The sequence below is a fragment of the Trifolium pratense genome, linkage group LG5 (genome assembly GCF_020283565.1).
Source record: "Trifolium pratense cultivar HEN17-A07 linkage group LG5, ARS_RC_1.1, whole genome shotgun sequence".
In the NCBI taxonomy this organism is placed as follows: Eukaryota; Viridiplantae; Streptophyta; class Magnoliopsida; order Fabales; family Fabaceae; genus Trifolium; species Trifolium pratense.
Genome location: NC_060063.1, coordinates 49,978,887 through 50,002,013, shown reverse-complemented (window position 1 = coordinate 50,002,013; position 23,127 = coordinate 49,978,887). Strand labels below are relative to the sequence as shown.

General features: G+C 42.2%; 2 protein-coding genes across 6 annotated transcripts in view; both read right to left on the bottom strand.

Annotated features, from left to right (window-relative positions):
• Positions 1-19,143, bottom strand: part of LOC123884093 (nucleobase-ascorbate transporter 6-like) — a 38,731-nt gene extending 19,588 nt beyond the window's left edge. Inside the window, exons 1-6 of one of the 3 annotated variants that reach the window (XM_045933103.1) lie at positions 18,866-19,143; positions 16,963-17,049; positions 16,755-16,811; positions 16,558-16,649; positions 16,412-16,489; positions 15,870-16,301 (exon numbers count right to left, since the gene is read on the bottom strand). In XM_045933103.1, coding sequence (XP_045789059.1) covers positions 16,129-16,301; positions 16,412-16,489; positions 16,558-16,649; positions 16,755-16,811; positions 16,963-17,049; positions 18,866-19,128 — 750 coding nt within the window. In that variant the 5' untranslated portion in view covers positions 19,129-19,143 and the 3' untranslated portion in view covers positions 15,870-16,128. Of the gene's footprint in view, positions 1-15,869; positions 16,302-16,411; positions 16,490-16,557; positions 16,650-16,752; positions 16,812-16,962; positions 17,624-17,694; positions 18,404-18,865 lie in introns of those variants that run through there. The other 2 variants (XM_045933105.1, XM_045933104.1) reach the window with 2 other exon arrangements.
• Positions 18,866-21,900, bottom strand: LOC123884095 (endoplasmic reticulum oxidoreductin-1-like). 3 transcript variants are annotated; one of them, XM_045933109.1, is made up of 7 exons: positions 21,663-21,900; positions 21,162-21,265; positions 20,789-20,954; positions 20,580-20,677; positions 19,531-19,772; positions 19,200-19,310; positions 18,866-18,983 (listed from the first exon to the last, which is right to left on the bottom strand). In XM_045933109.1, exons 3-6 carry the CDS (start codon positions 20,858-20,860, stop codon positions 19,231-19,233), a joined length of 492 nt encoding a protein of 163 aa, XP_045789065.1. In that variant the 5' UTR covers positions 20,861-20,954; positions 21,162-21,265; positions 21,663-21,900; the 3' UTR covers positions 18,866-18,983; positions 19,200-19,230. The 3 variants fall into 3 exon arrangements, with proteins under 3 accessions (XP_045789065.1, XP_045789063.1, XP_045789064.1); XM_045933107.1 differs by having other exon boundaries at positions 20,789-20,912; XM_045933108.1 differs by having other exon boundaries at positions 20,789-20,912; positions 21,197-21,265.
• Between the last annotated feature and the right edge of the window lie 1,227 nt (positions 21,901-23,127).

Sequence of the window (23,127 nt, the reverse complement as noted above, 5' to 3'; positions counted from 1 at the left end):
TTACATGTTCCCCGCGAACACAACAAAAGGGCAGATATCCTGTCCAAGCTGGCAAGCACAAAAAGGAAGGGCGGAAACAAATCTGTCATCCAAGAGATACTCCCTCGTCCAAGCATAGAAAAACCAAACAAGGTTGTGGACATAAACGTCATTGGCGATAAAGACTGTTGGATGACTCCAGTGTACAACTTCCTCGAGCACGGAACTCTCCCTGACGACCAGAAACAAGCAGCTGTAGTCAGACGAAGAGCCTGCTCCTACGTCATCCTCGACGGAAAATTATACAGGAGAGGATTTTCCATTCCTCTCCTAAAATGTGTGGACGAGGACACAGCAGATTACATCCTGCGCGAAGTCCACGAGGGCATTAACGCTCAGCACCTGGGAGGGAGATCACTTGCCAGGAAAGCCCTACGAGCAGGATACTATTGGCCTACTATGCAACAGGACGCCAAAGACCACGTAAAAAAATGTGACAAATGCCAAAGGCATGGGGATATGCACTTAGCTCCCCCTCAAGAACTAAAATCTTTGTCTTCCCCCTGGCCCTTCGCCTGGTGGGGCATGGACTTACTTGGTCCTTTTACCAAAGGACTTTATCAAAATCGCTACCTAATAGTAGCAGTGGACTACTTCACAAAGTGGGTGGAAGCCGAACCCCTCTCCGACATCACATCGCTCAGAATCCTGCGCTTCTTCAAAAGAAATGTGCTAGCTAGATTCGGAATACCACAGGTGGTAGTCACAGACAACGGAACACAGTTTACAGACAAAGATTTTCAAGCATTCCTTGTTGCCCTGGGCACCAAACAGCACTTCACATCGGTCGAGCACCCCCAAACCAACGGGCAAGCTGAAGCAGCCAACAGAGTAATCCTGAGAGGGTTACGAAGAAGACTCGACCAAAACAAAAAGAAATGGGTCGAAGAGCTTGACAATGTACTCTGGGCCTATCGAACAACCCCACACTCCACAACCGGAGAGACCCCCTTCCGAATGGTATATGGAACGGAGGCAGTTATCCCCGTAGAGATTGGGGAACCATCTCGTCGGACTGAGCAACCTCTAGACGAGGAGCAAAATGACGAAGACTTCGAGAGGAGCTTGACCTCGTCGAAGAAATTCGAACAGGAGCTTCCTTAAAGGAGGCCACCCTGAAGCAGAAAATAGCTGCCCGGCATGACACCAAAGTCATCAAAAGAGAATTCGAAGTGGGAAGCCTCGTCCTAAGACGCAATGCAGATTCCCAGGGCGGCAAACTTGCACCCAATTGGGAAGGACCATACCGCGTCATTGACAAAACAGAAAATGGTGCATATTATCTCGAGGACCTTCGAGGAAAGAAACTTCCTCGACCATGGAATGCCCAGAAATTGAAACAATATTACAGCTAAGTTATTGCCACACCAAAAAAGGCTGCTCGCACTTCAGAACACAACGAGTCGAGCACCTTAAACAACGGAGGGCACCATGGCACACGTGCTCATCTAAAACCATAGCAGGGGAACTAATTCACCATAAGGGAAATGGAACTCCTGCTAGACGAGGATAACTCTCGAAACGAGCCCATCGTCCCCGTGCCACGACCTAGCACCCAGCTCGCGATGGGAGGTTCAGGTTGCGAAGAAAGGTACACTAGCGTGCTCGTATTCGCGTAACTTAGAAACAACTCTAAGTGCTTATACAGTTCCCTAAACTGTTTAAGTCAAAACAGAGGAAACTACCCTCAATAAAACATGCTCAGTATCAAGCAGGGGAAACCTCCCCGGCAAAATAACAACGAGCGCAGCATTCATACATGCAAAAATATGATAAGCATACAAAACATGCATAAAAATAAACAGGCAAAACTTAGCACACCAATTTGCTCGAATGAGCATACCAGCATGCCCAGACGAGCACCTCAATAACGGGGAGATAAGCTCCCCGCCACGAAGTTTAAACAGCAAATTTCGTTAAGTTTAAAATGGGGACAAGCTCCCCGGCTCAGATTTTGAGCAAGAAATTAGCATAAAATTTTGCTAAGTTAAAAGTAGGGACCAGACCTCCCCGGTTGAAATTTTAAACAACAAAATTTCGTAAAATTTTCTAAGTTAAGAGACGGGGAGGCTCCCCGGTTGAAATTTTAAACAACAAAATTTCATAAAAATTTCTAAGTTAAAAGACGAGGAAACATACATACGAGCAGGTATAGACGAGCAGTTATAGACAAGCATAGATAAATAAACGGGCACCTGCCCGGAATTGTCATAAAAATAAAACGGGGACAAAAGCCCACTTGTTCCAATATTACAAACCATGGCTCAAAGGCCCCAAAATTCAAAAAGACAAAACAAATTACAATAGAAAAGCCAGGGACATCTACTCCTCGCACCTATCCTCCTGCTCGTGCCCATCACCCTGCTCGTCTCCATGATCTTCCTCGTGCACCACTTCAGCATCATCCTCCTCGTCATCAGAGACGGCTAGGCCAGCAGGGATAACAATCTGGCCATCTTTGACCTCCCCGTTCACATGCATTCCCCGGGTCACCAAATCCACATCAGGGTTGAGGAGCTTGATTTGCTGAATGGCATTATCAAAAGCATACTCAGTGCCCTCAACAAAGTCATGGGACAACTGAGCAATCACCTTGACCAAGTCTGCTCGGGTAGTCAAGCCCTCGGCAGCCTTGTGCTCGTTCTCGCCCGGCACCATAGCAGCAGTAAGCCTTTCAATCTCAGCCCGAGCAGCATCCAACTCCTCTCTCCTTTGACGGTGCTCCTCCACCTTGTCACCCCAACGTTTCTGCTTCTCCTTGAGATCATCCACATCAATCTTGAGCTGGTTGATCCGACTTTTGGCTCGCTCGTGCCTGGTCCGGGCATTGTTCAGCTGCTCGAGTAGAGACTCCCGCTCGTCACCAAGGACAAGGGAGCTCGAGATCATTCGCACCATAGCAGCCATGTCACGAGCATGTTGCTGCTTACGGACCTCTGGCTCCTGGTCAAGAATTGCTGACCGCTCGGCATCAAAGACCTCAGGAGGATATTTTTCCAAAAATTTCTCCACCGTGTAGCACCGGGGAACTGGAAACTTGCTGCATGCGCCCATGCCCGTAGGATTTTCATCGGCTTCCTCTTCTCTAAATCTCTTTGCCGGAGGTGGACGAACCGAGGAAGTAGGGGTATCCGAAACTCCCACCGAGGTTCCTATAACCTGCACGGAGGGGGTCCCCGGCCTCACCTCCTGGGAAGCTCTGGCAACAGTTTTCTTCTTCGACTGGCCAGACTTGCTCGCCTTCTCATTTTGCTTAGCCTTCAACATCCGCTCAGCAATGGTCTCCATTTTGTCTGCAAACATATGACGAGCAAGTTAAATAAAGGACGAGGAATACATACAACAATAACAGAAATTTTTCTAAGTTAAAAAGAAAGGAAACAATACCCAAACACAATTTAACCTCCCCGGCATTTTTGCACTTGAGGAGGGTCCTAGTATTAATATATCGAGGAGAGGTCTTCGGCTCCCCGTGTTCGTCCCTTATTATAACTCCCTTACGAGTCGTCCAGACCCCTGGAGTAAAACCGGCCACAAAGGCCTTCAAACTCTCAAAAGCAGCCTTGTCCTCGGGAGACAAATCTGCATCCCCGGTTGTATACTCCTTAGGCTCCTTACGGAAGTGGGTGTACGACCAGCTCAACGGGAACTTAGGAACTGCCCGAAGTATGACTTGCCCGCTGGCATCCTTACGAGCAACACCTTGCTCATCTATATCTTCCTCAAGTTCCAATAAACTCTCCCGGGCAGAAGGAGACTCTGGCCGGACGATATAATACCTCTCCTTAAAATCCTTAATGGAGTCCACGAACATCTTAAAAAGTTTGACATCCTCGTGATGCTTCAACGAAACCCAGTTTTGACGAGGTGCTCGTCCTACTTCCTTCGTCGGCTTGCGTTGAATTTTGAAGATCCTAAAAAAGAGGGGAAGGCTGGGACGAACATCTTTATACACGCAGAGATGCTCGAACGCCATTATAAACGACCAGGAGTTAGGGTGCAGCTGTGACGGAGCCACTTGCAAGGCTTTGAGAACACTTGCCGCAAAAGGGCTGAACGGCAGTCTAAGTCCCATCTCTTTAAAGACGAACTCATACATAGCAAAAGCCTGCCCGTCAAAAGACGAGCACACCCGTTCATCCTCCCCGGGTAAACGGGTCGACCAGTGTTTGGGCTCGTTTGCTCTCCTCTGCTCGACAGTGGTATGCAATTTAGGATCCTCGGGAGTAAGCGCCGAAGCTATTCCCCGGGGCTCAGGAGCAACCCAATCCAGTGCAGGATCAGTTATACAGTCGACCAACACAAATTTCTCCGGACCCTGCACTTCTACCACCTCCTCGGATTCTGACATTTTAAAACCTGAAATGCAGTAAAAACAAAGTGAATTCGATGATCAAATCCACCCTTTCACCGCAGTTCAAGTGAAAGGGCGCAAGATAGGACGAGGACGCTGTCCCCGACCAAAGCCCTTTTCAAATGGCAATCAAAATCAAACCGAGGAGGGTAAGGCAAATAAAAACGGGGAGATAAGCTCCCCGGCATGAAATTTCAACAACAAATTTCATGCAAAAATCCTCTAAGTAAAAAACGGGGAGGTAAGCTCCCCGGCATGAAATTTCAACAACAAAATTCATGCAAAAATTCTCTAAGTTGAAAACGGGGAGGCAAGCTCCCCGGCATATTCGAACTATCTAAAGTTTGAAACGGGGAAAGAAGCTCCCCATCACCTAACAAACCATCAAAGTTCGAAACGGGGAGGTAAGCTCCCCGGCACTAGTTATCTAACCTAGAGTTTCAAAAGGGAGGAAAGCTCCCCGGCACTAAAATTCATACGGTGCCCGGCACATTCATCCTAACGTTCATAAATTCAGAGCGTTCTTCATGCAAAAACCCAGAAAAACACATAAAAAGCTGGGTGGGAAAACAAAAATCGATCTAAGTAACAAAATTTGGAAGAATTACCTTGAATATGAAGAAAATCTGAAGAACGATCTGACAAGTAAGTTGAAACTTCAGAGAGAATATCCAGAATTACAATTGAAGAGAGAGAGTGAAAAGTGAAAATGAAATTCACTCTCCTCTATTTATAGATCAAGCCAGGAAAATGAAGAGACGCTTTGATCCAATGGTCCTTACACTCCCTCGTAAAAATCAAAGCAGTAAATGCGCCCTTTCACATTCCCAACAAACAATCCTCCTCGTTACTAACCTCCTCGTCATAGTAACGAGCAATAAAACCCCCTCGTTCCTAACCTCCTCGTCATAGTAACGAGCGATAAAGCCTCCTCGTTGCTAGCCTCTTCGTCATAGCAACGAGCGACAAGACTTCCTCGTCGCTATCTCTTCACCAGAGCAACAAGCAACATAGCAACAAGTAACAATTCTTTCTTGAAAATCATCTCCTCGTCATCGTTGCGAGCAACAATACTTCTCGTTGTTATCTCTTCGCTATAGCAACGAGCAACTATTCCATCTTGTGCAATATCTCCTCGCAGGAGATACGAGCAACACATACTTCCTCGTAACCATAACTACGAGCAAGATATTAAACATCCTCGAAAAATCGATTCGAGCAAAACATTGCAGATGCTTGCTACGAGCAAGGCTTTGACGAGCAACTTCCTCGTCCACTTTTGTTCAAGAGAGGTTGCAAGGAGATTTCCTTCTGCACTTGGGCACACATCTAAAGTCATCACTCCTATGCCTAGGAGCAACGACTTGGGGGGCTCCTGTTCTGGACTAGACTAATGCTAGTCCACCTAGACCCTCACAAAGTCCACATGGCTTGCCCAACCACCTCCATGTCAGCATGGCACAACCTCTCCACCAAGATAGGGTAAAATTACTACTCTACCCACTATCTAAGGGTAATATCTTGGCAGTCCCTCTTAATGGGCCTTGGCTAGTCCAGCCCACTAAGAGGACCTTTGGCCCAGAGCTGGGGGCTATAAATACTCTCCCTCATGGGAGAGCAAGGTGAACACTATTCATTATTACAATTACTCTCTCTCTCTCTAACTTCTCTCTAGTATCTCTCTTGCTCTCTTCCCTTACTGACTTAAGCATCGGAGCACCTGCAGGTACAACCCCCCCTCCGTGGACCATCTGCTCGGACCTGCTGTCTACCACCTGCTCAACGGACTTCCAGCTGGCCTTCTACCTGTTCTGATCTTAACTGTTGATCAGAACAGGTAGAAGGCCAGCTGGAAGTCCGTTGAGCAGGTGGTAGGCAGCAGGTCCGAGCAGATGGTCCACGGAGGGGGGGGTTGTACCTGCAGGTGCTCCGATGCTTAAGTCAGTAAGGGAAGAGAGCAAGAGAGATACTAGAGAGAAGTTAGAGAGAGAGAGAGTAATTGTAATAATGAATCGTGTTCACCTTGCTCTCCCATGAGGGAGAGTATTTATAGCCCCCAGCTCTGGGCCAAAGGTCCTCTTAGTGGGCTGGACTAGCCAAGGCCCATTAAGAGGGACTGCCAAGATATTACCCTTAGATAGTGGGTAGAGTAGTAATTTTACCCTATCTTGGTGGAGAGGTTGTGCCATGCTGACATGGAGGTGGTTGGGCAAGCCATGTGGACTTTGTGAGGGTCTAGGTGGACTAGCATTAGTCTAGTCCAGAACAGGAGCCCCCCAAGTCGTTGCTCCTAGGCATAGGAGTGATGACTTTAGATGTGTGCCCAAGTGCAGAAGGAAATCTCCTTGCAACCTCTCTTGAACAAGAGTGGACGAGGAAGTTGCTCGTCAAAGCCTTGCTCGTAGCAAGCATCTGCAATGTTTTGCTCGAATCGATTTTTCGAGGATGTTTAATATCTTGCTCGTAGTTATGGTTACGAGGAAGTATGTGTTGCTCGTATCTCCTGCGAGGAGATATTGCACAAGATGGAATAGTTGCTCGTTGCTATAGCGAAGAGATAACAACGAGAAGTATTGTTGCTCGCAACGATGACGAGGAGATGATTTTCAAGAAAGAATTGTTACTTGTTGCTATGTTGCTTGTTGCTCTGGTGAAGAGATAGCGACGAGGAAGTCTTGTCGCTCGTTGCTATGACGAAGAGGCTAGCAACGAGGAGGCTTTATCGCTCGTTACTATGACGAGGAGGTTAGTAACGAGGAGGATTGTTTGTTGGGAATGTGAAAGGGCGCATTTACTGCTTTGATTTTTACGAGGGAGTGTAAGGACCATTGGATCAAAGCGTCTCTTCATTTTCCTGGCTTGATCTATAAATAGAGGAGAGTGAATTTCATTTTCACTTTTCACTCTCTCTCTTCAATTGTAATTCTGGATATTCTCTCTGAAGTTTCAACTTACTTGTCAGATCGTTCTTCAGATTTTCTTCATATTCAAGGTAATTCTTCCAAATTTTGTTACTTAGATCGATTTTTGCTTTCCCACCCAGCTTTTTATGTGTTTTTCTGGGTTTTTGCATGAAGAACGCTATGAATTTATGAACGTTAGGATGAATGTGTCGGGCACCGTATGAATTTTAGTGCCGGGGAGCTTTCCTCCCTTTTGAAACTCTAGGTTAGATAACTAGTGCCAGGGAGCTTACCTCCCCGTTTCGAACTTTGATGGTTTGTTAGGTGATGGGGAGCTTCTTTCCCCGTTTCAAACTTTAGATAGTTCGAATATGTCGGGGAGCTTGCCTCCCCGTTTTCAACTTAGAGAATTTTTGCATGAATTTTGTTGTTGAAATTTCATGCCGGGGAGCTTACCTCCCCGTTTTTATTTGCCTTACCCTCCTCGGTTTGATTTTGATTGCCATTTGAAAAGGGCTTTGGTCGGGGACAGCGTCCTCGTCCTATCTTGCGCCCTTTCACTTGAACTGCGGTGAAAGGGTGGATTTGATCATCGAATTCACTTTGTTTTTACTGCATTTCAGGGTTTAAAATGTCAGAATCCGAGGAGGTGGTAGAAGTGCAGGGTCCGGAGAAATTTGTGTTGGTCGACTGTATAACTGATCCTGCACTGGATTGGGTTGCTCCTGAGCCCCGGGGAATAGCTTCGGCGCTTACTCCCGAGGATCCTAAATTGCATACCACTGTCGAGCAGAGGAGAGCAAACGAGCCCAAACACTGGTCGACCCGTTTACCCGGGGAGGATGAACGGGTGTGCTCGTCTTTTGACGGGCAGGCTTTTGCTATGTATGAGTTCGTCTTTAAAGAGATGGGACTTAGACTACCGTTCAGCCCTTTTGCGGCAAGTGTTCTCAAAGCCTTGCAAGTGGCTCCGTCACAGCTGCACCCTAACTCCTGGTCGTTTATAATGGCGTTCGAGCATCTCTGCGTGTATAAAGATGTTCGTCCCAGCCTTCCCCTCTTTTTTAGGATCTTCAAAATTCAACGCAAGCCGACGAAGGAAGTAGGACGAGCACCTCGTCAAAACTGGGTTTCGTTGAAGCATCACGAGGATGTCAAACTTTTTAAGATGTTCGTGGACTCCATTAAGGATTTTAAGGAGAGGTATTATATCGTCCGGCCAGAGTCTCCTTCTGCCCGGGAGAGTTTAATGGACCTTGAGGAAGATATAGACGAGCAAGGTGTTGCTCGTAAGGATGCCAGCGGGCAAGTCATACTTCGGGCAGTTCCTAAGTTCCCGTTGAGCTGGTCGTACACCCACTTCCATAAGGAGCCTAAGGAGTATACAACTGGGGATGCAGATTTGTCTCCCGAGGACAAGGCTGCCTTTGAGAGTTTGAAGGCCTTTGTGGCCGGTTTTACTCCAGGGGTCTGGACGACTCGTAAGGGAGTTATAATAAGGGACGAACACGGGGAGCCGAGGACCTCTCCTCGATATATTAATACTAGGACCCTCCTCAAGTGCAAAAATGCCGGGGAGGTTAAATTGTGTTTGGGTATTGTTTCCTTTCTTTTTAACTTAGAAAAATTTCTGTTATTGTTGTATGTATTCCTCGTCCTTTATTTAACTTGCTCGTCATATGTTTGCAGACAAAATGGAGACCATTGCTGAGCGGATGTTGAAGGCTAAGCAAAATGAGGAGGCGAGCAAGTCTGGCCAGTCGAAGAAGAAAACTGTTGCCAGAGCTTCCCAGGAGGTGAGGCCGGGGACCCCCTTCGTGCAGGTTATAGGAACCTCGGTGGGAGTTTCGGATACCCCTACTTCCTCGGTTCGTCCACCTCCGGCAAAGAGATTTAGAGAAGAGGAAGCCGATGAAACTCCTACGGGCATGGGCGCATGCAGCAAGTTTCCAGTTCCCCGGTGCTACACGGTGGAGAAATTTTTTGAAAAGTATCCTCCTGAGGTCTTTGATGCCGAGCGGTCAGCAATTCTTGACCAGGAGCCAGAGGTCCGTAAGCAGCAACATGCTCGTGACATGGCTGCTATGGTGCGAATGATCTCGAGCTCCCTTGTCCTTGGTGACGAGCGGGAGTCTCTACTCGAGCAGCTGAACAATGCCCGGACCAGGCACGAGCGAGCCAAAAGTCGGATCAACCAGCTCAAGATTGATGTGGATGATCTCAAGGAGAAGCAGAAACGTTGGGGTGACAAGGTGGAGGAGCACCGTCAAAGGAGAGAGGAGTTGGATGCTGCTCGGGCTGAGATTGAAAGGCTTACTGCTGCTATGGTGCCGGGCGAGAACGAGCACAAGGCTGCCGAGGGCTTGACTACCCGAGCAGACTTGGTCAAGGTGTTTGCTCAGTTGTCCCATGACTTTGTTGAGGGCACTGAGTATGCTTTTGATAATGCCATTCAGCAAATCAAGCTCCTCAACCCTGATGTGGATTTGGTGACCCGGTGAATGCATGTGAACGGGGAGGTCAAAGATGGCCAGATTGTTATCCCTGCTGGCCTAGCCGTCTCTGATGACGAGGAGGATGATGCTGAAGTGGTGCACGAGGAAGATCATGGAGACGAGCAGGGTGATGGGCACGAGCAGGAGGATAGGTGCGAGGAGTAGATGTCCCTGGCTTTTCTATTGTAATTTGTTTTGTCTTTTTGAATTTTGGGGCCTTTGAGCCATGGTTTGTAATATTGGAACAAGTGGGCTTTTGTCCCCGTTTTATTTTTATGACAATTCCGGGCAGGTGCCCGTTTATTTATCTATGCTTGTCTATAACTGCTCGTCTATACCTGCTCGTATGTATGTTTCCTCGTCTTTTAACTTAGAAATTTTTATGAAATTTTGTTGTTTAAAATTTCAACCGGGGAGCCTCCCCGTCTCTTAACTTAGAAAATTTTACGAAATTTTGTTGTTTAAAATTTCAACCGGGGAGGTCTGGTCCCTACTTTTAACTTAGCAAAATTTTATGCTAATTTCTTGCTCAAAATCTGAGCCGGGGAGCTTGTCCCCATTTTAAACTTAACGAAATTTGCTGTTTAAACTTCGTGGCGGGGAGCTTATCTCCCCGTTATTGAGGTGCTCGTCTGGGCATGCTGGTATGCTCATTCGAGCAAATTGGTGTGCTAAGTTTTGCCTGTTTATTTTTATGCATGTTTTGTATGCTTATCATATTTTTGCATGTATGAATGCTGCGCTCGTTGTTATTTTGCCGGGGAGGTTTCCCCTGCTTGATACTGAGCATGTTTTATTGAGGGTAGTTTCCTCTGTTTTGACTTAAACAGTTTAGGGAACTGTATAAGCACTTAGAGTTGTTTCTAAGTTACGCGAATACGAGCACGCTAGTGTACCTTTCTTCGCAACCTGAACCTCCCATCGCGAGCTGGGTGCTAGGTCGTGGCACGGGGACGATGGGCTCGTTTCGAGAGTTATCCTCGTCTAGCAGGAGTTCCATTTCCCTTATGGTGAATTAGTTCCCCTGCTATGGTTTTAGATGAGCACGTGTGCCATGGTGCCCTCCGTTGTTTAAGGTGCTCGACTCGTTGTGTTCTGAAGTGCGAGCAGCCTTTTTTGGTGTGGCAATAACTTAGCTGTAATATTGTTTCAATTTCTGGGCATTCCATGGTCGAGGAAGTTTCTTTCCTCGAAGGTCCTCGAGATAGTATGCACCATTTTCTGTTTTGTCAATGACGCGGTATGGTCCTTCCCAATTGGGTGCAAGTTTGCCGCCCTGGGAATCTGCATTGCGTCTTAGGACGAGGCTTCCCACTTCGAATTCTCTTTTGATGACTTTGGTGTCATGCCGGGCAGCTATTTTCTGCTTCAGGGTGGCCTCCTTTAAGGAAGCTCCTGTTCGAATTTCTTCGACGAGGTCAAGCTCCTCTCGAAGTGCTTCGTCATTTTGCTCCTCGTCTAGAGGTTGCTCAGTCCGACGAGATGGTTCCCCAATCTCTACGGGGATAACTGCCTCCGTTCCATATACCATTCGGAAGGGGGTCTCTCCGGTTGTGGAGTGTGGGGTTGTTCGATAGGCCCAGAGTACATTGTCAAGCTCTTCGACCCATTTCTTTTTGTTTTGGTCGAGTCTTCTTCGTAACCCTCTCAGGATTACTCTGTTGGCTGCTTCAGCTTGCCCGTTGGTTTGGGGGTGCTCGACCGATGTGAAGTGTTGTTTGGTGCCCAGGGCAACAAGGAATGCTTGAAAATCTTTGTCTGTAAACTGTGTTCCGTTGTCTGTGACTACCACCTGTGGTATTCCGAATCTAGCTAGCACATTTCTTTTGAAGAAGCGCAGGATTCTGAGCGATGTGATGTCGGAGAGGGGTTCGGCTTCCACCCACTTTGTGAAGTAGTCCACTGTTACTATTAGGTAGCGATTTTGATAAAGTCCTTTGGTAAAAGGACCAAGTAAGTCCATGCCCCACCAGGCGAAGGGCTAGGGGGAAGACAAAGATTTTAGTTCTTGAGGGGGAGCTAAGTGCATATCCCCATGCCTTTGGCATTTGTCACATTTTTTTACGTGGTCTTTGGCGTCCTGTTGCATAGTAGGCCAATAGTATCCTGCTCGTAGGGCTTTCCTGGCAAGTGATCTCCCTCCCAGGTGCTGGGCGTTAATGCCCTCGTGGACTTCGCGCAGGATGTAATCTGTTGTGTCCTCGTCCACACATTTTAGGAGAGGAATGGAAAATCCTCTCCTGTATAATTTTCCGTCGAGGATGACGTAGGAGCAGGCTCTTCGTCTGACTACAGCTGCTTGTTTCTGGTCGTCAGGGAGAGTTCCGTGCTCGAGGAAGTTGTACACTGGAGTCATCCAACAGTCTTTATCGCCAATGACGTTTATGTCCACAACCTTGTTTGGTTTTTCTATGCTTGGACGAGGGAGTATCTCTTGGATGACAGATTTGTTTCCGCCCTTCCTTTTTGTGCTTGCCAGCTTGGACAGGATATCTGCCCTTTTGTTGTGTTCGCGGGGAACATGTAATATTTCAACAGAGTTGAACTTTGTGATCTTTTCCTTTACTAGCACTAGGTATTCAGAGAGGTTATCATTTTTGGTCTGATACTCTCCTAGCACCTGCGAGGCGACTAGTTGTGAGTCTGTGTAGATTTTTATCTCCTTGGCTTGAACGTCCTCGGCCAAACGTAGTCCAGCGAGGAATGCTTCATATTCTGCTTGGTTGTTTGAAGTTGGGAAGGATAGTGCTAGGGACACCTCGATTAGTAAGCCATTCTCATTTTCAAGAATGATGCCTGCACCTGCTCCTGTGGCGCTTGATGCTCCGTCCACAAAGATTGTCCATTTATCTGCTCCGTCCACTGTAGGGGAGGAGCTCGTCATCTCTGCGACGAAGTCAGCTAGGACTTGGGCTTTTAGAGCTTTTCTGCTCTCGTAACGAATGTCGAATTCTGAGAGTTCGAGGGACCATTTGAGCATCCTGCCAGCCATATCTGGTCGACCAAGCAAAGATTTGATTGGTTGGTCTGTTCGGACCACAACTGTATGAGCCAAGAAATAATGTCTTAGTCTCCTCGCAGCATAAACTAGTGCAAGGGCTATTTTTTCAATTTGTTGGTACCTTAGTTCAGGACCCTGCAAGGCTTTGCTCGTAAAGTATACTGGTTTCTGCCCTTCGTTTGTCTCACGAATAAGAGCTGCACTTACAGCCTCTGAGGCGACGGAAAGGTACAGGTATAATACCTCCTCGTTATTTGGTCGTGAGAGGACAGGTGGCTCTGATAAGGCCTTTTTCAAATGTTGGAGAGCTTGCTCGCACTCATCTGTCCATTCGAAGACTGCTTCTTTCTTTAGTAATTTGAAAAAGGGAAGTGCATGTTGTGCTGATTTGGATACAAATCTGGAAAGCGATGTTAGCATTCCATTAAGAGTTTGTATGGACTTCTTATCGCTCGGAGTGGGGAGCTCGGCAAAAGCTCTGCACTTGTCAGGGTTGGCTTCAATTCCTCGCTCGGTTAGGTAAAACCCCAGGAATTTTCCTGCTCGGACCCCGAAGGTGCACTTCTCTGGATTGAATCTCATTTTGTATTTCCTGGCCTGCTCGAACACCTTTCGAAGGTGCACGACATGGTCGAGTTCCTCGGGGGATTTTACGATCATGTCGTCCATGTAAACCTCGAGCATGTCTCCTATTTGTCCTCGGAAGACTTTGTTCATCATTCGCTGGTATGTGGCTCCTGCATTTTTGAGACCGAAGGGCATTACGTTGTAGTAATAGTTGCCCGACTCAGTAATGAAAGCTGTTTTTTCTCTATCTGCCACTGCCATTGGAATTTGGTTATAACCTGAATAAGCATCCATAAAAGATAACAATTTAAAGCCAGAAGAATTATCAACAAGTCTATCAATGCAAGGTAAGGGATAAGAGTCTTTAGGGCAAGCCCTGTTAAGATCGGTATAGTCACAACACATCCTCCACTTTCCATTAGATTTTTTGACAAGTACAACGTTGGACAGCCAGGTTGTATACCTGGCCTCCGAAATGAAATTTGCCTCTAAGAGGTCTTTTACAGCTTTTTCTGCAGCCTCCGATTTCTCAGGAGACTGCCTACGCCTACGTTGTACAATGGGAAGTGCAGCAGGATCAATAGTCAGCTGGTGACATGCTATGTTGGGGTCCAAGCCGGGCATCTCGGAAGCGTGCCAGGCGAACAGATCAGCATTTTCCTTCAAGCAGGCTTCAAGTTGCTTCCTAGCAAGTTCGGGGAGCCCAGTCCCAATCTTCACTGCCCTGCTCGGGTCTTCTCCGAAGGGCATCAGCTCGAACTCCCCGTCTGGAACTGGACGACGGTGCTCTTGGCTTGCCTCGTCGTCTTCCTTCTTCTCTTTGCGGAGCTTCTTCTCATCCTTGTTTTCCTGTTTGGAGAAGCGGCTGTCGAGGTCGATGGAGCTGATTTCTGGCAAGGGCAGGGAAGTTTTTGCCTTGGACTTCTTGGACTCGGGGAGCTGCCCGATATATTCATTTCCTTTGGAGGACGCATTGAAGACTCTCCTTGCAGCTTCAATGTCTCCATGCAGTGTCGCAACTTGGCCTTTGTGAGTATAATACTTCATCTTGAGGTGGGCAGTTGAAGGGACAGCCATTAAGTCAGCAATAGCTGTCCGGCCCAGGATGCACTGGTAGAGAGAAGGGCAGTCTACTACCAGGAATTTCACTTTGATGGTTTTCGAAGTTTCTTCAGAGCCAACGGTGACTAGCAGGTCTACATATCCCCATGGCTTAGTTGTTGCTCCATTAAATCCGGAGAGATCATATCCAAAGTAAGGGGTGAGGTAGGTCTCATCTAGTTGCAGAGTCTTGAAAAGTTGGGAATACATGATATCACAGGAGCTTCCTTGGTCGACCAGTACCCTGCGGACGTCCATATTTGCCATGTCCACTCTGATGAGCAGGGGTATCTGGGAGTTTGCAGTTCCACCGGGCAGCTCTTCCATATAGAAGGCTAAGGGCTTTGATTGCCCTCTCGGTTTATCCAAAGTTGCATTCAGGTTGGAGGAGCCATCTATCAATTCTTCAAATTTTCTCTTGATGGATCCCACAGTCTGTTTGTCAAAACCTCCACAAGAGATAACCATAGCTTGGGCAAGTGCGTCCCATTTGTTCAGTGTGGGAGCAACATAGGTGTCGTCCAAGTAGTCAGGGACAAAGAAGTCTTCAGGTCTGGAGATGGCAAGGGCAACTGGCTTGTGCCCGGATTTTTCTGGTGCAGCTTCTTCGGTGTTGCTGGTCTCAGCAGCTTCTGCCCGGGGAGCATTGCCCCTCTTGACGTATTGTTTGATTTGCCCATTTCTAATCAAAATTTCAATGGCGTCTTTCAATTGGATGCAGTCGTCAGGTAGAACAGCCAACCTGCTCCGTTATGGGCAATTGGATGCAGTCGGCGCCACTGATCTTAACTGTTGATCAGAATAGGTAGAAGGCCAGCTGGAAGTCCGTTGAGCAGGTGGTAGGCAGCAGGTCCGAGCAGATGGTCCACGGAGGGGGGGGTTGTACCTGCAGGTGCTCCGATGCTTAAGTCAGTAAGGGAAGAGAGCAAGAGAGATACTAGAGAGAAGTTAGAGAGAGAGAGAGTAATTGTAATAATGAATCGTGTTCACCTTGCTCTCCCATGAGGGAGAGTATTTATAGCCCCCAGCTCTGGGCCAAAGGTCCTCTTAGTGGGCTGGACTAGCCAAGGCCCATTAAGAGGGACTGCCAAGATATTACCCTTAGATAGTGGGTAGAGTAGTAATTTTACCCTATCTTGGTGGAGAGGTTGTGCCATGCTGACATGGAGGTGGTTGGGCAAGCCATGTGGACTTTGTGAGGGTCTAGGTGGACTAGCATTAGTCTAGTCCAGAACAATAATCTTATCTGTTCTAAGTGGAAAGAAATAACACCAATTCTCAAAACTCGAAAATAGCAAGTACTATTCAAAGATACCCACTCTAGTTTATAAATTATGTTCAAAGTCAGAGTATTACAGCCCTATATCTACAAAAAAAAAAAAAAAAAACGCGCTATTTACAACCTCCGCGGATGGTTTTGCGGGAGTTTTGAAAACCGCCGCTTATTAGAATCCAATAGTAAATATGCGGGGGATTCGGATGAGCGTTGGTATCCTGTTCAAACTGCGGCGGTTGGGTTTGCGGAGGTTTCAAACCCCCGCACATGGTTAAATATGTGTAAAAAAAATATCACAACCAAAACTTTGATTACAAATATAATCTCAGTGACATAAAAATTAAACACTTACCAAAATAAGTATCAAATTTTAAACAACCTTATAAAAAGCACTAATTGAAAGTTAAAACGAAATTATATATAGAGAAGCCTAATGTGGAAAGGAAGTATGCTCCTTGTCTGAGTGTGCAAATAAGAGGCAGCAAGAATATAGAGAAGCCTAATATGAACTTTGTTCTAAAACTGTTAAGGTTGCAGAACTGAAGAAAACTAATGCCTCCAGCACCTACAAATGATGAATGAAAATTGAATCATTATATGGTGGTGTGTCTTCTAAGTATCATAATAAATAAAAGTATATATAACCTGTATGAGTTTATCTTAAATCAAACATACCAACATAAGCAAAGAATAAGCAGTACAGGGCAGCAACAATTGCAGGTGGGATAGATGCGAAAACTGTTCCAAATTTTCCTAAATCATGAAAGAAATGTTAGTAATTACAAATCAAATTACAAACTTATCGTGTTTAACTGACTCACCTAAAATTGAAGAGAAAATCATGAATACAGCAGATATCTGCACAACTCTTCGACTGCCAACACGTGTCAAAGCCAATAGACCTGCATTTTCTCTGTTGGGAAAACAAATAAAAATCACTTTGATTCCTTACGTTAACAAAAAAGTAGTGCTTGATTGCTTAGTAAAGAATACAAACAGAATAATTTCAGCCTTACACAGACACGGACGATCCACTAATTGTTCCAAACAATTCTGATAACAGAATGCCGACTCCCTAACAAGCATAAATAAGATACTTGAAAGTGAAAGTTCTACTTGATTACTAGGTGAAAATCATCATTACAGTCAAATCAATTATGAACTTTTACCATTATTAGTTATCACGATTATCATTTATAAAGCAAGATTTAGTCATATATTCGTACCTGCCAACCAATACCCTGACTAAGAATAGAAGGCAGTAATGGTGTTGCACTTGCATACCTATATACAGCAATGAAAGCTCCACTAGACTGTGAACCAAAAAGACAGAATATACAATTTAAGAAAATCATTTTCACAAGAAAGAATAACAATTAATCAGAAACCAAATCCTATTCCAATTTTAAAAAGAGAATATCTTCAGAAAGATAGATGTAACATATATCCACTTGAGTGAGAGAAAGCTTTCCAATAAGGGCAAAAATGCACTCTAGTCAAAATAGTACCATTGTATACTTGAATTGAAATTATAAAAATATATATTTGAAAAAGAGAAAATCAATGAATGGATATAATTCAATCTCATTCGCTAAAGTATAAAGACACTACGTGGATGCAACTTGAAGGAACTCTGCCTGGGACACAAATACTAGAAAATAAGCTCCGGCAGACCAATCCCTATACACTTAGCAACCTACACCCACACAAGCATCAATGTTGAAATTTTAGTTGATCAATGTTGAAATTCTAGTTGATCAATGTTGAACATGACCAGTGTAAGTGTAAATACGAGTAAAAGGCTTAGCCCAGGAAAACCAATGGAACTCGTGTCACCATCCAATCACAGATACGGTAAAGCTCTAGTTCCACTCTTTACCACAGTCACTGTAAACAAAAACCAATTTCCAATAACCATCTGAAATTCAAAAGGTTATCAAAATTTTCATCTTTATTACCTTCGCAATAAGTGAATTTGAGCAGGAGTTAACAAGAGTTAAAGGCTGCTAAGAGTTACCAGGTTTGCCAATTGTTTGACACCAAACATTATTAACTTGAAAACCAATCACAAACTCAATCCTGATTCAAAATTAAACTGAACTATTGATCTATAAAAAATGTAAACATTATTTAACATCTTCCAAGCAAAATCATGTTAACACAACATTATAATAACTCGCCGTTCTCATGGCATGACTGAAACTTCTTTGAGAAACAACTGTTCAAATAATGCCATCATATGTATGATTTGATGGCTGCAAGCCAAGATTTTGCATCTAAATAGAGAAAGGCCCTTTAATATATTAGAAGACAATATTTTAATGTGTCGTATAGTAATAAAATTCCCTTGTATTCTAATAAAGGCATTCATTACACTCATGCTGAAACAAAATTAAGAAACAAATTGAGAAATAATTGTCTAGTACTTGATTTGTATCAGATATACTACTTTTTAGGTCCAATATCTGTGGTATGAGAAATAATTAAGAACTAGTACTTGCTTTGAGAAATTAAGAAATAAATTGAGAAATAATTGTCTAGTACTTGCTTTGCATTAGAGTAACAATTTATATGTTGCCAATTTATTTTTGTGCATATAAGAAAAAAAAATATAACAGAAGAGTACCTACATGCTTAAATATGCTATACTGTATTGATATCATTATCATGAAAACAATGATAACAGAAGAGTACCTACATGCTTAAATATGCTATACTGTATTGATATCATTATGATGAAAGCAATGAAAATGTTTCTTTTGAAACAGAAACTTTAAGGCCCCGTTGACTTTATGAAAACATTTTCTAGTTGCATTTTCAAAATATGTTCATTTTAACTTGCCAATAAGATGTGGGACTCTCTTGAAGAGAACCATTGTGATGGAAAGAAGATAAAATGTTAAGTAGTGATTTATATTTGAAATAATGAATTATTTTTGGCATTTTCATTGTTCCAAAAAAAGCACACAATTTGTCTACTTCAAGAGTAATCTTCAGTCAAAAAAAAAAAAGAGTCTCTTATCACCATGTTAGCAAATTAAAGTGAACACAAATTTTAGAAAATGCTTTCACTTTTCGCACAGTAAATAGGGTCTCAGCTACTTCAGAAAAGAGGAATAGAAGATTTACCATATTTGTAGCTTCTTCAACTTGGTAATCGCAGCTATATGTACTGGTATGGAGGAGTGGAGACCTGATATCAATTTATACAAAATCTTTTCCTCTTGACACGATTCTTGCGAAAGATCTACAAAACAGAAACCTTTCTTGTTATAAAATATACACACCAACAAAGCTTGGAGATTTTGCATAATACTGCAGACATCAGTTTTGGTTCCTCTTCTACGATATTGATCGGTTTCAAGATATCTTTCACTCAAGATATAAATCATAAAAACAAACTAATATTCACGTCACAAGCAACAAACTAGATATAAGATTATTGTTTCCGAAGACAACTTACATTTGGGGCAGTTCTCAGAGTAGACAACATCTCATATCCTTCTTGCAGATGGAGTGGTGTAACCAGTATATCTTTCAGGATTCAGTTGAAGACTCACATATGTCATCTCACCTTTAAATGCAACCATTTAGACAATCATTTTTCTAAAAATAAGTTTAAAACATTATAGGATGATGATTTAATTGGATATGTATCAGTGTAAAAATAAATTATTCACATGGTGCTACTAATTACCTCTTTAAAAGGTAAACTTAAAAGTTACTTATGATAAACTACAATGATAAACATAAATTATTCACATTTGAACTAGTATACAATCAACGTAGCGCACCATTGTCTGCCTCATCATTATTCGTCCATGGATTATCTATTTTTGTCCATCCTTTGAAAGCTTTACTATCCAACGTACGGTCAACAGCTCCATCGGGTTTTCCTTCTTGACAGATAAGATCATTGAATGGAAGGTGTTTAGGCTTCTTAAATGACTCCGGGAACTCGCCTTCTGGACATTGGCATACACTACAGTCCCGCAACCGGCACATACGATCATCAGGCCAAAAAGGGCAGTCACACCTACAGAAAATTTCATCTGCTAATCTTTAGCGCAGAAGAAACACACGAGGGTTGACAAAAGGGGAAAAAATCAGTAATTTCCCTATCTAAGATTCAGCCCCAATTCTTTTGAAATATAGAATTTTTCCATCAAAGAAACAATAAGCATGTTCTCAATATCATGTTAAGAATGGGTAATACAAGGGACAAAGGACTAGGAAAAAATATAAAATAACATGTTGAAAGCATAAAGGATTGAGAACAAAACACCAAAGTGATTTCACAGCAAGAGATAAGTTAAACGAGTTGCATATAAACTCAACCATTTCCATAGGCATGATGATTTGACCAAGACCACCCATAAACCCTAATCTGACCAACATAAACCCAATACTACTTTATAACAATAACAATAAAACAGCCATAAGCATAAGCTAATAGTGTATGAATAAGTAATGAGACTGCAAATAATAAACAAATAAGAAACAATCAATAAACCGGATAATCAAAATAGAGTACAAAAATACATTTAACCTACTTATGGAATGTCATAGGGCACCAATAGATCGTAAAATACAATACGAATAGGTTAAAATCAATTTTCTACATTTCATCAGCAAGCAAAGAAACACATAGTGAGCATCAGCAATCAGAAATACTAAACACTACTGATTGAAGAAATCGAATCAAAAAATAAACAAACCTAAAAAAACAGTTAACAAAACGAACTGATTCTAATCAAAAACAAAGAAATAAAATTAATCTACGGATGTAAAAATATCAAGCATTGATAACAAATTCAGATCAAACAAATCCTCATACTGTTACCTTGATATAAGGGTGGAATACATAGGAGAATGTGAAGATAATACCAATCTTGTAAATATCAGGGCTTCGATCTTCAAATTTGAGGTAGATAATTTGTCCTGAAAAGAAAAATAATGACAAAATATAGATCAAGCACCATTGCCACTTCACTTTGATACTAGGTGGATCCCATTACCGAAAAAATAACCATGCATAGAAAATTAACTTACATCTTTTGATCGTGGGAGTGTTGATTCAATCTCCTTGGATTCAAGACTATACAGATATTTGTATAACTTCATAATTTTTTTTAATTGTTGCAGTATTTGTTCCTTTTTTCAACTCCATTTGTCCCTTTTGAATTAAAGGGCCTATATTAGAATGTGACTTGTAAAGCTTTAAGAAAGAACAAAAAAGCACAAAGGAGATTACTCTACATCAGGGAAAAACACAAGACGGTCTACTCATGCATCGAAAACAAAATTGAGCAATGAATTTTAGCGACTCATATGATGATAAATTGAGCAATGTACCATAACAAACATCAAATAGTAATGAGGATAATTTAGAAAAAAAAATTAGAGATTCAGAATCTGGTTGTACTTTAATGGTTGCTTGAACAAGGCATTAGAGGCTACCAAATCATAGGACTGTATTATTTCAACTGGAAGGTTTTCTTGTGCAAGGATGGGAACTAGATCTAAAACCTGTAAAAAAGAAAATAGAAAGGTTAACGGCATACTCAAAAGCATTCCAAATCACATAAAAACATGTGTTCAGCGTAAGGGTTCAGATTAAGAGTGAGGGGTTACTGGCAAAACGGGATAAACAAACCTATTGGAAATTGAGCATGAAATTCAAAAACCAACAATAAATAAAATGAAATTGGCATTGAATTTGTAACAAGAGAGAACCAATTCGGATTTAGGGTTCATATGAATATTAGGGTTTGGATGAAATTGAAAACTATGCAATTTGGAGATGAAATCAGAAAATTAACAGGTGGAATTTGAAACGAACATATATGAAATTAGGGAATAGGAATTCATGGACCAAATATTATGGACAATGAGAGAGAAGAGATCAAAGAAAAGGGAAACTCACCATGAGGAAAAATGACGGCGACAATTTGCTTTCTCGTTTCGGTGAAAGAATCTAAAAAATTGAAAGGGAAAGAGAGATTCTTATATTGGTTTTGTGGATTTGAAGAATTTAAATCGAAGCAAGAAATGGATGCAGAAGAAAAACGGTGGCTAGCGAGAGAGATAAAGAAAGGAAGAGGAGAAGGTGATTTTGTTCGTTCATCCTCTGAACCTCTTTGCGTGGAAAAAGGAATTCGTTCAATTCAAATTCAATTCTTTCTGTTTTCTATTTGGTTTGTAATAGTATCCGGATCCGGGTAAAAATGAGCCCACAAAAATAAACATTTTAATATTTAAATTTTCATAATTATCAAATAAATAAATAAATAAATAAATGCTTAATAAATCACACCAACAAATAAGTTTGTCTTTAAAAATGTCATTTTTTAATTTGCGTACAAATTATAATAACTAGTGGCCGTTCTGTGCCCGTCTGTGTGGCCCAATTTTATGAAAATAAAATGTATTAAAAAATGTAAATGATTTGATGAAAATAAAAAAGTATATAAGTTACTTTTTGTTTGAGAGAGGAAGTTACTAAAATAGAAGTTAAAAAAATGTGGAAGTTAAGAAGAAATTAAAAAAAAAAAAAAAAAAAAAAAAACTGTTATGGGTATTATGGGAATTACAGAAAAAGGCTACACCAAAATTTGAGTATTCCCATAATGTAATTTAATTCAAAATTCCAAATAAAATTTAATTTAAGACCAAACTATCAATTTTAGAACGAATAATGTAAAGTTTAATTTGATGAAAATATAGAGATCAAATATATATTTAAATTTTGTCATATATATAAATTTAATTTAATTATAAAACCAACTTAACACATTTTAAATAATAATTGTTAGTATGAAACTTCACCTACATCTAAAAAATAGATATATTATAGTGAATTTATAATACTCAACTAATTATTATGATATTACTTGTACTGTTGTTTGATAGATATAATTTCAAAACAAAAATCAATCAGAATGTTAATACCAAAGAAAATATGTACCACTGAATAATTCATGCATCTTTGTTATATATTTCAATTGTCTTATTTAAATTTTTTTAATTTCATCTTCCTTATTTTTTTACTCATAATTTCATCTTTCTATCATTTTATCTTCATTATCATATACAATTTCTTATGAAATTCTTAATTTCATGTGAACAAAAATTTCGTTTAAAAAATATTGACTTCAAAACCATGGACAAATGAAAGTTTTTTTATTAAAAATTCACATTCACAAATTTTCATAGTACCAAAACGACTTGCTGACATAGTTGAAAATTATGAACTCTCTAAAATGTTAACTTTGTATCTGAGTGTTAATTGTTGTCTCAAACCAAATGATTAAAATCTAGTATATTATTCAATTGAAGCGAGACATGAGCCTTATTCAAATAGGGTAAAATCTAGTGACATCAATCAATCA